General features: G+C 43.0%; 1 protein-coding gene across 2 annotated transcripts; it reads left to right on the top strand.

The window, feature by feature from the left end:
* Positions 1 to 5984: 5984 nt before the first annotated feature.
* Positions 5985 to 15900, top strand: S1PR3 (sphingosine-1-phosphate receptor 3). 2 transcript variants are annotated; one of them, XM_058827797.1, is made up of 2 exons: positions 5985 to 6114; positions 11416 to 15900. In XM_058827797.1, exon 2 carries the CDS (start codon positions 11598 to 11600, stop codon positions 12741 to 12743), a length of 1146 nt encoding a protein of 381 aa, XP_058683780.1. In that variant the 5' UTR covers positions 5985 to 6114; positions 11416 to 11597; the 3' UTR covers positions 12744 to 15900. The 2 variants fall into 2 exon arrangements, with proteins under 2 accessions (XP_058683780.1, XP_058683781.1); XM_058827798.1 differs by lacking the exon at positions 5985 to 6114 and adding an exon at positions 6163 to 6522.
* The last annotated feature ends 273 nt before the right edge of the window (positions 15901 to 16173 follow it).

Genomic DNA, 16173 nt, shown 5'->3' with positions numbered 1-16173 from the left:
TAAACTTGATATGGCCCAGCCACACTGTTTCAAAGCATGGCACGCCTCAGAATTCTGACTCACAACCGACCCCTCTTGGGCTCAGCAGAGGTCAGGGGCTCAGCCACTGTCAGGGGCTTGGACAACTACTCATTAGAAGGGCATATCTCCAGCCCCATCTCCTGCTGTTCCCTTGTCTGTACCAAGGGAGGCCATGACCCCATAACGAGCCAGCCCAGAAAGTCAAACTGCTCTGGTGAGACTCCACCTGGAACCCTGCACCCAGCTCTGGGGTCCCCAACAAAAGAGAGATGTGGACCTGTTGGAGAGAATCCAGAGGAGGGCCACAAAGATGATCGGAGGCCTGGATCAGGCCTTCTCCTATAACAAGACAGGCTACAAGATTTGGGATTATTCAGACTGGAGAAGACTTCAAGGTGACCTAATTGTGGCCTTCCATTACTTGCAGGAGATCAGCAAGAAAGCTGGAGAGGGACTTTTTAGAAGTGCATGAAGTGATATGACAAGGGGGAATTACTTTAAATTGAAAGACAGCAGATTTACAGTGCATATCAGGAAGAAATCCTTTACTTGGGGGTGAGGGACTGTCAAAAGTTGCCCAGAGAAGTTGTGGATGCCCCATCCCCAGAAGTGTTCAAGGCCAAGCTGGATGCAGCCTTGAGTAACCTTTCTCCTGGAAGATGTGCCTGCCTATGTCAGTGGAGGTGTAACTAGGTAATTTTTAAGGTCTCTTCCAATCCAAACCATCACATGATTCTATCTCCATCTTCCTTTGAAAACATATGCTTAGCCTCTGCTTGCTTAACTTCTCTATTAACTAAGATTTGGTTCTTTACAGTAAATTCTATTCAATACCCTCAAATTTATTTTGATTTTTAGTCATACTCTAGTTCTCAGCTAAATTAGAAGGAGTTCAATCAGATGACCTACGGCTTGTTATTTTTCTCTTCACACTTTTTTGCCACTTCTGCTGAGAGTTGAGTTTTTCCATTCTTTCAGCCCATCCTCTTGGTTTCACTAAAAAAAAAAAGAGTCACTGTGCTCCAAAGCGCATGTGCACATTCCCATCATGTGATGCTGTGTTTGGGAAGTGTAGCACTCCTCCAGGGATGGTGTGTGCACAGCTATGCTCATGGATTTGGCAGTGGGAGCCATGCCTCAGCCATGATGTGCCTGCCCTTTGCGGGAGTGCCAGAATGCCCATCACCAGGACTGGGTCTCATGGAAGGCAGCCTAGGCAGCAGGAGCTCTGCAGGACCTGTGTGTGAAGGGTGATGCTGCAGCAGTGGCATTCATGTGAGCTGGCCCAGGTCACCCTGGACATCTCCTTCTGGTACTCTGAGGCTCAGTGCACAGGAGACAGCAACTGCTGGGGAAAGATGGGAATAATGTGCAGGAAAGAAAGGAGGGACAAACCTTCAGACAGTGATGTGGGCGTCTTCATGTCTTCATGTCTGGAGTGTTGAGCTGCAGAATGCAGATGGGAAAACCCAAGGAGCTGTTTGACTGAACTCATTTCCCCTTCTCCTTTTTCTGCATTTCACTTTTTACATCATGTCTGGCTGGAAGTGCTATGATAACAGCTATCTTTCCTTTAACATGTGCAGTCTGCACAGTGCTGGACGTTGAGCTGAGTCAGTCTTAACGTTAACAATACCAATAAAAATCTGGCCATGCTCTGAGAATCTGCCTCTTTATCCCTAGAGGAAGGTGTAAATTGCAGAGGCAGACAGAGCTCATCTTAGCTAAGCACATGATCCCAGTAGTTAATGTAAAACTTGCAACTGAAATATGTCCTATGAGCATATATTTACTTGTGCATGTGCCATGATATACAAGTGCATGAAGAGGTGAGAAAAGTCGTAACTTTTGAAGTTTCCAAAATATTCTCTACTTATATTTTATAATTATTGGCAGATTTCTTCTTTGATGTTGTATCCAAATGCATTTCAATCACTTCAGATTATGATTTTAAAGTAGTCCAAATAAATGCTCTCCCATTTTGGTTTTATTTTTTATATTCAATTGAAATATTAATTAATCTTACTTATCTTTTAATGATTTCTAATTAAAACAGTACTACATTTAATATTGGCTTAACACTGAGTTGGAGTCACAGAAATAAGAACAAAAATGGTGTCACAAAAAACATATGTTGCACCATTTCATCTTCTAGATGCATAATACGTCTGTTAATATAAAGATGACAGTTCAGCAGCAGTAGAAAAGTAGAGAGATAAAATATGTCATCACAGAATCAGATAAATATCATACTGCTTTGAATTGTAATTTTAAAATTGCCTTGATGCTGTTTAGCTTTCATACCAAAACAGTCAAAATAAGTTATTGATTTTTTCAAATGAGGAAGCATTACTTCAAGAACTCCAGGCAAGTAAATCAATGACAGACCTGCAAAGCATTGGGTGAATGTCAGTATGAAGAAATTATAGCTAATGTATTAACAAAACATTGCATGATATTGACAGACAGGTATTACAAAGATTTTATCATTCCCTAAACAGTTAAAAGAAAAAAGAGATTCTTCAAGGACTTGATGGCAACTACCACATGAGAAAGACAATGTTAATCTTGAAACATTATCATTTTGTCTCTAGAGAAACCACAATATCTTTAATCTGAGAGTAACTTCAGTTTTCATTGCTTGTTTATATATTTTATCTATCTCTAAGTAGAAGCGACTTTAACCAGTTTGAAGCACATACTGAAAAGCCATCCATCTCAATCGCACTCATCATGCAATGCATTCATGCTGCATTTGGGAAAAAAATGCCCTTTCTTTAGTCAATTGTTCTCCACGTAAAACCTACGACAGAAAAGCAAATCTATTGACTGTTGCAGGGTGCTGGGAGGCCCAGGATGATACAGATAACTTCACCAAGACATTTGCTGAGCCCATGGCATTCGCTGAGCCTTCTCTCTCTGAGTCCCTCTGCTGACTGTTCCTCTGCCATGCTACAGAAACATCTCCTGTTTTCAATCGTGTTTTCAATCAATCTGTTTTCAAGTGGGCAACAGACACACTTTTAAATGTGCCATGGCTTTGTCTCTTAGTCAAGACCACACCTTATTGCAACACCGAAGAAAAAAGCACAGACAGGATTTGACCCATGGCAACTTTGGAGCTAGAATTGCAAACTCCCAGCCATTGTGCCTTGCACTGCCTTCTCATTGTACTTAACAGCTATTGGCAGACCTTTACCAGCCAAGTGGTTTCAGCAGTTTGTCTAACCACTTTTTCTCTCATGTTCATTGGTTCCCACAACTCAACAGTATGTTGTTAGAAATTTGTGTCCTTGTGTTTTAAAGTATTTTGTGTTTTTCCATCTTTTTTTGGACCATTGATTAGCTCTAGCCAAGAAGAATTTTCCCTGCACAGAAAATTTTTCTAACTATTCCATTACTTTTTTTTTGCCTTTTTGTGTTTTACAGAACAGGAGATGAAGTAACCACAGACACCTGTGGTACTCAAGGTGCCAAGCTCACAGAAGAGCTCAACCATGTTTTCCAATTTGTTCTTCTTTCCTTTGTTACTCATTCCTAGAATTCAGTTTCCCTTTGACAGTTAATTACTGTCAATTGCTTTTTAAGGACTATCCACAGAGACCTCTCTTCTGAGTATTAATACCCTACACGAATTTATGCATCTATTACTAGAGTTGGTTTTCTACATCTCACTTAGCAGCATGGAAACGAACACTGCATTTTATCAGCAGGTCACTCAGGACCTCCATGTCTGGAAACATCTTGTTCTCAGTTTTAGTTTCACTGTAAAATACCCCCAATAACATCAGGAAATAATGCTTTCCCATTATTCATCCTGTTTGCCCAATCACTCAGGAATTTCCAGGACAGAAAGGACTTCTTATCCTCAAAAAACTGAGCTGTTAACCTCCTGTGGCTATGAAAATTCATCACTGCTTCTGGCCTTCTCTTTCTATGTCTTTCTTAGTCATTAACCTCCCTACCCCACAAAAATGTAATTTCTTTTAAGGTTGATATCTTCATGGAAAGCTCTCCATGGGTGCCTCATTGGCTGTTGCATGACATTTGGAATTGAATCAGTGAGTTTTATCAGCTATTGCCAAAGAGTCTTTTTTTTAGCCAACTCTTTTTGCCAACAGTTGCTTTGGCCTGTGAGATGCTACACCAGGCAAATCCCCTGCAGCCTCTGAACAGGGACTCTCTACCTACACTTTGTTCCTGCGTGGCTTCTCCAGCTTGCCCTTCAGTGTCCTACCTCCTTCAATGACATCAGCAGCTACTGCAACCACAGGGGTCAAGAGGCATCTGCAAGAAACCACTGCCTGCTGATGAACCAGACACCCCTGCAGCACAGCTGTGTGTGAAGTCGGTTTCCCATGATGAATAGGAAAGCTGGGGCATGAGATCACTGTGATCACTTGGTGGGACTGCGATGCTCACAGTGCTTTGCAGCCAAGGTGGTTTCAGGCTCCATCCGAAGTCTCAGTCAGAAATAACATCTCAACCTCATCACACACCACTTCTCTTGTACTGTAGTGGAGCCTTGTTGTTAGCTGCTCCTGTGGGTTGCTGGTGGTGGTAAGCCCAACTGAAGGGAATTTAAAGTCATTGTGCGTAGCAGGAAACAGTTTGCCACCTCCTGGAACTAGTACCAAAAAATCTTTGTAGTGGCAATATCTTGTCCCCTCATCCATGACAGTTTGGTGAGAGTGACTACTTCTTCTGGCTGCCCTCTCCAAGTAACAAAAAGGAAGTAGTAAAGGAAAAACAAGGAGAGAGGGAAAAATAACAAGGAATAATGGCAGAACGCAGAGCCAGGACAGGAGCTACTTACATCCACTATACATGAACTGGATCTTGCTAGTTTGTAGCAAGTGACTGCCAAGAGGACTACAGAACTTCCTGGGGTGGTTATCATGAAATCTGTAGAACGAGGCTTTTCTGAGCAATGGGAGAGTAGTTATTCACAGGGCTCCCCTTTGACAAAACGTGGTGTGTAGCTTTACGTGACATAGAAGGAGTTTTCCACTCCCTCTTCTGTTCTGTGGAAGAGAGTGGGTTCTACACAGCACACAAAACTGGAGGACAGGAGAAAAGTCTAAGACCACTACAGATTGCAGTATAGTCCTATCCCATAGCTAAGTAGGGCCATATCCATTGGGTCCATCAGCTTGGAAGTAATTTTACCACCATTTTGATCAGTGTACTTCTTATTTCCTACCAAATTCCTAAAACAGAAAAGTTCTATTACCTCTCTTTGGGAGATAAAAGGCAGTCACAGAAACAACCATTTGCTCTGCTACATCAGTTTAAACTTCTGGCTATAAAAAGCCCAGTTCTGCTTTCCTCCAGGACTTTTCCTCCCTTCAGAACAGCAGTGCAGGCAACTCAATAGCCAGGCCCATGGCATGCCTCCAAGTGTGATGATGCTCAGGTCCAGACAGGAGGCTCCCAAGAAAAACACTAATTGCTGTGAGACGATAGGCAGCCCTACACGTCTGCTTGTGCTTAGCAAGGTTGCTGCAGTGCTTCTGTTTGCCAGCTTATCATATGCACTTCTGACGGAAAGATTTGCTGTACCCACAAGATCTTACAAGTACATTTAAATAAGACACTTGTGGGATTCAGGTTCCAACTTCTTTTTCAAAGTGCTGCTCCTGTCATTGGCAGAATCCACGTGCCTATCACTGTCCTTGGGCTGCTATTCACTCAATAATTCTGTCAAGAGGTACCTTGCCAGGAGCATGCTGTAATCGACAGTTCTGGGTCAAACCAGAAGTACTTTTACCAGGAATTTCTGAATGTTTTACCCTGTGCCTCTCGACTCAAGCTCTCTGAATGCCGCATTAGTGGACACAGTGAAACAGACGAGCAGAGGTAGGGTACGTACAACCTCATTTGAACATTCTAATCGCTCGACCCATTCTAATAACTCTCCACCTCGCATTCTTCTGAACGCTATAAATACTCGGCGGTGGGCTCTGCCGCCTCACATTTTCACGCCGGCTGTCCAGAACGCCGTTTAAGCATTAAGCGTGCCGGTAGCCCCGCGGCCGTGCCGGGAGGGCAGCCCGCAGCCCCGGGGCGCTGCTCCCCCGGCCGAGGGGCACGGTGAGCGGCCAAGGGGCGGGCTGAGGCGTGGCGGGACGGGACGGGGCCGGGGCCGGGCAGGGGCCGCCGGAGCGGCGAGCGGAGCCTGTCCGGCGGCCACGGCGGCGCGGGAGCAGCGTGCCCGAGGCAGGAACCGAGGGCAGGCGGACGCGGGGACCGAAAAAAGTCCGGAGGGGCGGTCGGGAGGAGGTCGGGGTTATCCGGACGAGGCGGCTGCGGGCAGCGGCGGGGAGAGCGGAGCCGCGAGGATTGGCAGCGGCGGCGGGGCAGGGCCGGGACGATCCCAGCCCCGCCCGGCCTGGCCCGGTCCTGCCCAGCGCAGCCCCGGGGCCCGAGCGGCGCCGCGCAGGCGGCGAGGTCGGATGCGGCGGCCCCGGAGCGCCGTGGGACGCGGCGCGGACGCAGCAGGTACCCGTGTTCCAGCGCCCTGCCTGCCCCTGCCCCTGCCCCTGCCCCGCTGCCCGCCGCGGTCCGGCCGGCTCTCGGAGCCGCCAGGTGCGGTGCCCGGCCGGCTCTAGGAGCGGGAAGGCACCGCTCGGGGTGCGGCGCAAAGGAGTGGTGGCTGGCAGGGAGCGGCATCGAGCCGCGTGGGAACCCCGGGTCTAGGGGTCCTCACACCCCGTGGGTAGAAGGATGTTCTCTGTGTGAGACCATCACATCGCGGACACGTCGGGTAATTTAAACAAGATGCTTGTCACCCCAGAAGGCTCAGGCCGCAGCGCTGATGGAAATTTGAGAACAGTTAGTGAAGTTTGGAGTGGGGGGAATAGGTCGGGAACGCTGGGAGACGGGGGAGTAAGTCAAAATGCCTTCCTTTTAACGACCACGAATTAAACCATGCGGGAGCTCCCCTGTGAAGTGTACATGTGTGCCACTCGCTAGTACAAAATTCAAACTGATGTCTAAAAGCCAGAAGCCGAGAAAAGTAACTGTTTCTTTTCCTGAGGCTGTAAACTGCCAGCACATTCGGTAAAGAAAAAAACTCGTATAAGTTTATTTGAGTTGTCTAGGACATTTTTCTGCAGCAGATATTTATAGTCTAAACTTCATTTGTATCTAACACAGCTTAATTTCAGTGGAAATATGTATTGAAATGTGCTGCTCTTCTCAAAAAAGTCCTTTCTGTTAATGGACCACCAGGTTATGCCTGATAAATTACGTGTTTACTTTTCATTTTTCATTTGGAAAGGCTTTACAGATACATAAAATGTAAAAAGATTTGGCTTCAGATTTGCATGCTTGTCTTTCCCTTAGCCGTTTTTAAAATTCCCTCTTTCGGCCAAAGTGTATTGTTGTTCATGGAAGCAAAGGGAGATCTGCAGTGCATGTGGTGGTGGTGGTGGCGGTGAAGGGGCATCTGGTTTCCTTGGTCAAGTCTGTGGCTGTTTGGAAAACAGGAAAATACAATTTCAAATTACAAGTGTACTGAATGCATGGTGTCATTTGTTCTTCTGTAGGCAAAAGTACGTGGCAGGTCAAGTCCTATGCTCACTGTATTCTCACTTGTTGCTTCGACTTCAGGCAGATTGAGGGCAGTTTGGCTTGCTTTTTGAATACAGAAATTTCTTATTTCTTTTAGATATGAAGTGACCAGTGACTCATGAGAGGCTTAAAGCCCTCAGCTCCTTGTGGGACTCGTAACCAGAGAGCCCACTGGAAACAGAGTCAAGACATACGGGATGGTTGCTGAAGGGTTTTGACACCCCCATTATCACAGGTTCCCTGTTGCCTTCTGGCACTGGGAATTACGTGTTCCCAGAGAAAAGTTGCAGGCCCAGGGAGCCAGTGAGAGCTATGACACTGAGTTTCTACCTCTACCACTTTGTGGTTCAGTTGGAGAAGACAGAGGAGCTGTGTCTTGCGTGGGGCAGGTCAAGGGATTGTGGCCTTCCACAGAGCATTGCTTCTTTGGTGGTGTGTGTGGCAGAGGGACCATGCAGACGCTGCTGGACTCTATCCACCAGAGACGTGATCCACGGTAAAGAGCCCCTGCTCTAATTTGAAAGGGTGCTTGACCCTGCCAGAATCCTTGACCTTTGCGGGAGACCACATTAACGTCTCTCCAGTGGTTAAACCCCAAAGGTTGCCAGTGGGTGAAGAGATTGCACAGGAGAGGGGGATAATACTGGTGCTCACAGCTGACCCCAGCTGCTCTCTCCATCCTTAGAGCTGGCATAACAAAGGTCATCCAAATAGCTGGAGAAGGCAATTGAATTGTCCCAAACATGACTATGACGTTGTACCACTGCCTTAATTTGGTAATTTGGCAATCCCTGTTTTAGCCAGCACATCCATGAGAAAGTACAGCCAGATTGCCCCTGCACTGCAAAGAGGTTTAGCCTTCTAGTGGTATCTGGTGGTGCAGAAGTAGGGATCCTCTGCTTTGCTTTAGAGGAAATAAAACTCATTTCCAGTGGTTTCAAGAGTCTGGCATGCTGAGGTACTTAAGCATGGCAGTGCTGGGCAAGCAACATGCCACAGACAGGTTCTTCAGGTGTTTTTTTTAAATATTTTGAACTGAGGTCCGTACTTTGCAACTAGTATGTGACTGGGGCAAACTTGTTCTGAGGAGTAAATCGTTGAGCTGTCACAAAGCAGCGACACATGTTATTCTGAACCTGACTTGTTGCTTTCTTGTTATTATAGTGCATAGCCAATAATAATTTTTCTAATTGTTAAAGAAACAATGTGCTTTTTTAATTACTGGCTACAAAGCAGGAGGTAAACGAAAGAAGACTATGGCTGAATGATACAACTTAGAAATAAATTCTGATGTATTACATTATGTATATCAGCTTTCAAATGTCTTGTGTGTGATAGTCAGTGAGAGTCCTGATAAATAATAATGTTACAACTTTCATTGTCTTCTTACTAGCTTGTCAGAGACAAAGATTTACTTCTGTGATACTCAGTTTGCTGTAACAATTTTAAGAGAAGTAATTACTAACAGTGGCAGAGGCTGTATGATTTCTGCTGATTGAGTGCATCAGCCAGGGGAACTGGTATAGTACCATTACCTTTAGTAGAGTCATGACACTACATCTGCTGAGTTGTGGCTGATAAACTCCTCTGTCTGGCATATAATTTTCTTCACGGGAAGAAATGTATTTGCCCTTTCATATACAAGTGTGACAACTCACTTGAAAATGGATTAAAGAAATATTTATTTTGTTGCATGTGGTGTTCTTAAATGATAGGAATATTATTCTCTTAGGCAGTCATCAGCCAGTCTGGTGAGTATTGCTGGTTGAACTATTATTAACAAATACTTTTCTAGTCAAATGTAATTGTTTATTTTACAGTGGAAGGCGCTTGCAATTCATAGGGACACAGTGGTATTTTGTTGTAGGCCAATACAATGAAAGACTGTGACAGTTAATGTGATAACAATGTGCAGATTGTAACTGAATTGCAATTACACTGAACCTTAGATGAGGTGAAGTTTTTCTGTTGAGAGCTTTGCTGTTACCATGCTTCAGAAATTAATTTAACGGCTCAAGGGCCCAGTTCAGCTCCTGGGAAAGGAAGGAGGTGGTTGCTGTCATCTTCAGAGTAAAAAAGGACCGAGGACACCAAGCAGCAACTGTTACTTGGATGTCTTTACCAGTGGACCTCTTGAACCATAATAGTTTGGACCTATGAACTAGAATGGGGAAATAACGCTGGTCAAACACCAATTTTCTCAGAAAGAGAAAATATGTTCTTTTTTAGAACATCCTGAATGTACTAAAGAATTCAAGTCAGTTCACTGTAGGCTTTTATCAGATAACTTTTTTCTGAAGGAGAGAATCAAGGAGAAGGAAGGGTGGGAAAATAGGGTGTGGGTCACCATTTAAATCCCTTTACTTTCATCTGGGATGTGGTTTGCTCCTCCCCTCATCCTCAGAAGGAGGATGAGAAATGAAAAATGAGAAAATGCATCTCTGACTCAAGTCTGGCAGTAGCTCACACATTTTTCTGATCTTAAGAAACCTGTGTACAGAATCATAAAATCAGAGAATAGATTGGGTTGGAAGAGACCTTAAAGATCATCTTGTTCCATCCCTCCTTACCTTGATACTTGTTATTTGAAAGTGTCTCTAATGTGTTTGGAAAATGCTCATGAACCTTGAGTAAATAAATATTATGGTCAAGAGCTCCAGCTCTTAAAAGTTCCCTAAACTAAGTTATTTCATTTTGGGACTATGAGAAGTGTCCTCTCATCCTGTTTCCTTAGAAAAGTGAAAAATTGGCCATTTGCTCATCCTCAGTGCGTACATTTGGTGCATGAGCACTGACTGTCATTGGAGTCTGCAGCAACTAAACTGCAACATTATTGGTAAAACAGTAAGCTTCTGACATCTGATATTTTTACTGTGCAGATCTCTTCTGATATTTTGAAAAAAAAAAAAAAGACATATTGGAACATCTGATGTGAAAATGGAACCTCAAAGTCCATGGGAAGATGTTGCAGTAAATCTAAGTTGTAACTTAAAGAAAACCAGAATTTCTGAGAAAGACAAATTTGGTGTAACTGTTTTTAATTTTTTTGAAAACCCAAGGACATTAAATATGTGTCCTGTATACCTACGCAAAGGGGAAAAAAGGTAAAGTTAACTATAAAGAAAAACAATAGTTATAAAAATATGACTTGCAATGTTTATTTTAAAAAGGGTAGAAGAAATCTAACTGGCTTGAGTGGGAGGTATAATTTGCTTTATGGTGACTGGCTTTCAATGCAGCTTCTCAACTGTATATAGCAGAAATGTATATCATTAACTGGGGGAAGTTATTGGGAAGTTATTTTAGGCCCCGGCAACATGCACACTGGCATCAAGACTTGCCACCAACTTTCTCTGGATCCTTCCTACCATGGGTCTGCATGGCAAACAAGAACAAGCTCAGAAAGCATAGTTTGCCCTGCTGCTGTGGAGGCAGGGATGGTTGGGTGGTGTTTTGGTAGTGCAGTGTACACTTAGGTCTTTTTGAGAGGAAGCGAGCTGCTTGCTGTGCACACTATGGCTTGCTGGGTCTGTTTGCCAGTCCTTCTGTTGGCTCTTCTGTGTGTTTTTCAGCGTGGAAGTTTTGTAGGGGGCAAACCCCTCTGAGCAGTTCACTACATTGCCCTTGTATTTCTGCATCCAGGCTGTGTCTGACCTTACCTACAGCTACCGTATGAGAGGCACGCAGCAGTGCTCCACCCTGGTGCCCCATCAGTCGCAGTCCCTCACCCCCAGCTCCTGACTGTATGTTGCAGCTTAAGCACTGGGTGACATGGGAAGACAGTGATATTTATGTTGCATGTGTTGATTTTGTTTTCAGAGCCTGGTTTGAGAGTCACTCTCCTGAATTAATATGCGAAGTTTGCTGGAGGTGGGGATACACAACGCTTACCCAGAGGAGCATTGGGAGGAACGTGGCTTGATCTCCCTCTTGTGGAAAATTATTGGAACTATATTCTTGTGATACTGAAGAAAAAAAGTCCAGCATCCACCAGGAAACAAATGATGGCAGCCGTTACCATGCCACCTGATGCTCTTGTCAGCCCTCAAGGAAATGAAGAGATGGACTCTCTGATTGTACTGCATTATAATTACACAGGAAAGCTTATTTTAAGGGAAAAGGCAACTGATAAAATAGACCTGCCCACTATTTCATTTCTGATCCTATGTAGTTTCATAGTCCTGGAAAACTTGATGGTGTTGATTGCCATATGGAAAAACAATAAATTTCACAACCGCATGTACTTCTTTATTGGCAATCTAGCTCTCTGTGATCTTTTAGCTGGGATTGTGTACAAAGTAAACATTCTTATGTCTGGGAAGAAAACTCTGAGCTTGTCCTCCACAATCTGGTTCATTAGGGAAGGTAGCATGTTTGTTGCTCTGGGAGCTTCAACATTCAGTTTGCTAGCGATAGCTATTGAGCGGCACTTGACCATGATTAAAATGAGGCCTTATGATGCAAATAAAAAATACAGAGTGTTCCTTCTCATTGGTACATGCTGGCTTATTTCAATTTCCTTGGGCGCCCTCCCCATCCTTGGCTGGAACTGCATAAACAACTTACCAGATTGCTCAACAATTTTGCCTCTGTACTCCAAAAAGTATGTTGTGTTCTGCATTAGTATCTTCATAGCCATTTTGGTTGCCATTGTCATCCTTTATGCCCGTATCTACATACTGGTGAAGTCCAGCAGTCGTAATGTCACCAACCACAATAACTCGGAGCGGTCCATGGCACTCCTTAGGACTGTTGTGATCGTTGTTAGTGTCTTCATTGCATGCTGGTCTCCACTGTTCATCCTGTTCCTCATCGATGTGGCCTGCAGAGTCAAGGAGTGCTCCATCTTGTACAAAGCCCACTGGTTTATTGCTCTGGCGGTCATCAATTCTGCAATGAACCCCATCATCTACACTCTGGCCAGTAAGGAAATGCGTCGGGCTTTCTTTCGCCTTGTTTGTGGCTGCCTGGTGAAGTCCAAGGTGGCCAGATCTTTGCCAATTCAACCCACTCCAGATCACAGTCGAAGTAAATCCAGCAGCAGCAATACCCAGAAGCCAAAGGAAGATTTCCCACCAATAGATGTCCCCTCATGTATTGCTGAGAAAAATGAATCTTCATTTCACAACGGAAACTTCTGTAAATAAAGGACTCCTTGAGACAAGTACTTTCCTGTGGTTTTTAGGTTTAAGCTACAAGTGTAGTTTAAATATCCATGCACTTCAGTCACAGGGGAAAACACTAACCATTTATTTAACTTTGAGAACTTGTTTATCAACAATCATTTGCTTTGGGTGTTCATTCAGTAACACACCTGATTCAGAAAAAGCCTTTCATGCTACCCAGCGGCCAGGACAGAGTCCATGCACAGCTAAGGACCTCATGTGCCACAATGGTGTTGCATGCTAAGGCTTTATTTGGCACCTCCTGATCTCGCAAGACATCACTAAAACCTGTTAGAAACTTCAGCATTCACTAAAGACTGGTGGCGATTGTAAGATGAGCCTGATTACTGCCAACTGGGGGAAGAATTCATTGCATAAGTCAGTGATTATAGTTCTCTATATGTATCTTGCTGTTCTATAAATGGCCTTATAAGTATGTGGTATAAATAGCTGTATATTTGTACAACTTCTCATTAAAAAGTCATTGATTGGTAAAAGTTTACAACATGCTAAACATTGTATTGCAGTATACAGTGTGACTAATTGTACAAATAGATGCGTTTCAATGGGGATATTTAAAATGAAGTAGTAGCTTTTAACTGTCAGAAACTTTAGCAAGTTGTATCAATGCAGTATTTTTTATTTTTTCCATTTTTATTCAAACTTTTCATGTTTAGTGAAAGACAACATGACAGTTGTCACTGTGGCATTTCACAACATATTTTAAGTAGTAGCAAACCGTTGAGAGAGGATATATATTTGCTATTTAAAGTAGTTAAAATGTGACCCCTTGATACATGTGTAACAAGTATATGTGCTGTTTCAATGCATATATTTTTGCTTACTTTTTTCAATATATTTAAAATTGTATGTCCAGCCTATGTAGACCTGTGTACGTTGGTGAATGCACTACCTAAGCTGAGATCCTTCAGTTCTGAAACAGAGACGTATCATTTCAGAAAGCAATGAACCACAGTGGGTTCCTGTGGAGTTCTTTCTTTCCTCTCCAGGCCCTACCACAGCACAGGATTGTGTTAGAAATTCTCCCTGGGAAGTTTGGTGAGTAGGACAATCTCCCATTTTCTGTCAGTGGGATCCTATTCTTCTACCATTTCTGGAGACTTCTGCAGATACAAGAGGGAAGATGCGGTACAACAGGGTCATGCTGAAGGGTGTATCTCCATTTATACCCAACCCTGCCTTGGATCTGGAAGGAAGGTTTATTTAGTTTGGAAGACCTGGAGCCCCAGCCCTGACCTTTTGAGAGTCTGTTCCAGAGAAGCCTGAAAACAACTTTATAGTTCATCACTGCCTTATCAGCCTGACTACAGGTTGGTGTTGAGTGTCAAAGCAGATTTCTGAGTCCTGGAGCAGTAAAGACTTCACAGACATCTGATTTCAGGTCCCTATGGAAGTGGCCTGTGGTACTTCCATCAACTGGACTTTATGGCTGGAGGCTTCAGTGGAGTTTGATGGGAAATTCTGAGACAATTGTCTCAGTAAGAATGTATACATCTAACTTTTTTGGGTTCTTTCAAAGATTTGTGTTTAATGTCTCAAAATACACTTTGCCTTATGCACAATCAGAAGTAGTTGAGGCTTTTTTAAGACACAGCCTGAAAGAGCTCATCCTTAGCTTTACTCTGGTCTTAATCATTTAAAGCAGCAGCATTAGACTCTTCTCAAGTATGTATAGTGTATAAGTTGTGTATTGTATGTAGCAAAAACCTTTAAAATGTAGAGGTTTGCATTGTGATTATCTTTACAAATTAACAGTCTGTAAATGTTTTATGCTGTTAGAAAAGTGTATAAGAACAAAGAATTGTATTTGAATGAAATAACTGTGAAAGAGAATAGTAAATATGAAATAATTTCTACCAAAAATGTTGAAAAGCAGTGCACTTAGAGAAGAAGAAAAAGCTAAACCAAGCTAAGCAAGCATGATGTAACTATATGGATTGTAGACACAGGCTGCAGGCTAAGTAGCTCTGTGAGAAATAGACCTGGTGATATTGCATTGCCATGGGCTTGATTAGGTTTTTAGATTTTACATTGCTATTGGGCTTTATTATGGAAGTTCTCCTCTGAAGTTGTGGCTTTAAAAACTGCAAACTAAAATATTTGTATACTTGTGTAAGTTCCCAAAGTGGTGGCACGTGGTAGCTTCCTTGCTGTTGTAGAGCAGATAGGCCTTAGGAACACAATGGTTTGAGAAAACATGTTGGCTGAATCCACACCAACCCTCATGTCAAGGATGTTACATGATTCTTGCTATATAAGTGAAAAATAAATTTTTTTTAATGCCCAAAGTCCAAGAAAATTTACATAAAAGTGAGTTCTAACGTGTGTTCTAGCCTTAGCTATTGTCAGGTAAGGTACAAGTACTGCAAAGAACTCCACTGTTACAGGCCGTGTGATTGCTTGTTGGTACAAAACCCTTTCATTCCTCTTTGATTTCCTTCTCTTATTTTGGAGCTGTGGGGATACTTTGTTAGTTCACTACCCTGCTGTACTTGAAGCAGGTTTCTAAGATACATGGCTTCACATGTCATACTGCTAATACAATTTACAAAGTACCTGTGACTGGAGGAAAAAAGCTATTGTCAATACAATCTTCAGTGAGTCCATCCCATTAGGAAGTATTAGATAAGGCAGATTAGGAAGTATTAGATAAGATTGTGGAAGATTTTAGAGCAGAATTTTAAATTAGGACAAGTCAAAGGTTTAACAGCAGTAGACCTTAAACAGCCTAAAGATGACATACCCCTGAAGCTGGAAAAAAGATGGAGAATATCTTCTTTCACCCTAAAATATTAGAAAATTCCTCCAAACACATTCTAGCATATAGGCTGATTTGAGCATACAGGAAACCAAATTAGGTTTTCCTTTCCAGTTTGTTTTACATGGAGCAAAGGCTATAAAGGAGACTAACATTTCATTCATATTATTTCATGAATTGGAATATTTGTTTTGATTATGGATTATGAAATAAAAACAAGTCCAGCCACCTATGGAGAAAATAAAGGTTTTCACAATCTGCTTTCCAAGAGTCTTTTATTGCCAACAGTCTTAGAGAGTGTTTTCAAGTCATTAGGTACCAGAAACATTTTGAAAACTTCTAATAAAAAAATCTCAAACCTTTAAACTAAAGGTGTCAAGTAGCAGTCATTTTTCAGAGAATTGTGAAAAGATTTTGGCCTTCTATGGAAAACATTCATTTAAACTCTGGGTGTAGTGCCTGAAGGCAGTACTCTAGAAGTACTCTAGAAGAAGAAGGCTGTCTTAGTTGAACAGGGATTTTCTCTTGGAAATGAGACTAAAATGGAATGTGTGTGCCCAGTGGAAGCAAGGTCAGATGACGTGGGAAGAATACTGAGATGCTGTTTGCCAGTGTAGGGAGAAAATTTGTGTG

This window comes from Poecile atricapillus, chromosome Z, assembly GCF_030490865.1.
Source record: "Poecile atricapillus isolate bPoeAtr1 chromosome Z, bPoeAtr1.hap1, whole genome shotgun sequence".
NCBI classification, from domain to species: domain Eukaryota; kingdom Metazoa; phylum Chordata; class Aves; order Passeriformes; family Paridae; genus Poecile; species Poecile atricapillus.
This window is presented reverse-complemented; position numbering and strand designations above follow the sequence as displayed.

What these genes read in the sequence shown, in the direction of transcription:
- S1PR3 (XM_058827797.1), top strand. Translation starts at nt 11,598, where the DNA reads ATGATGGCAGCCGTTACCATGCCACCTGATGCTCTTGTCAGCCCTCAA.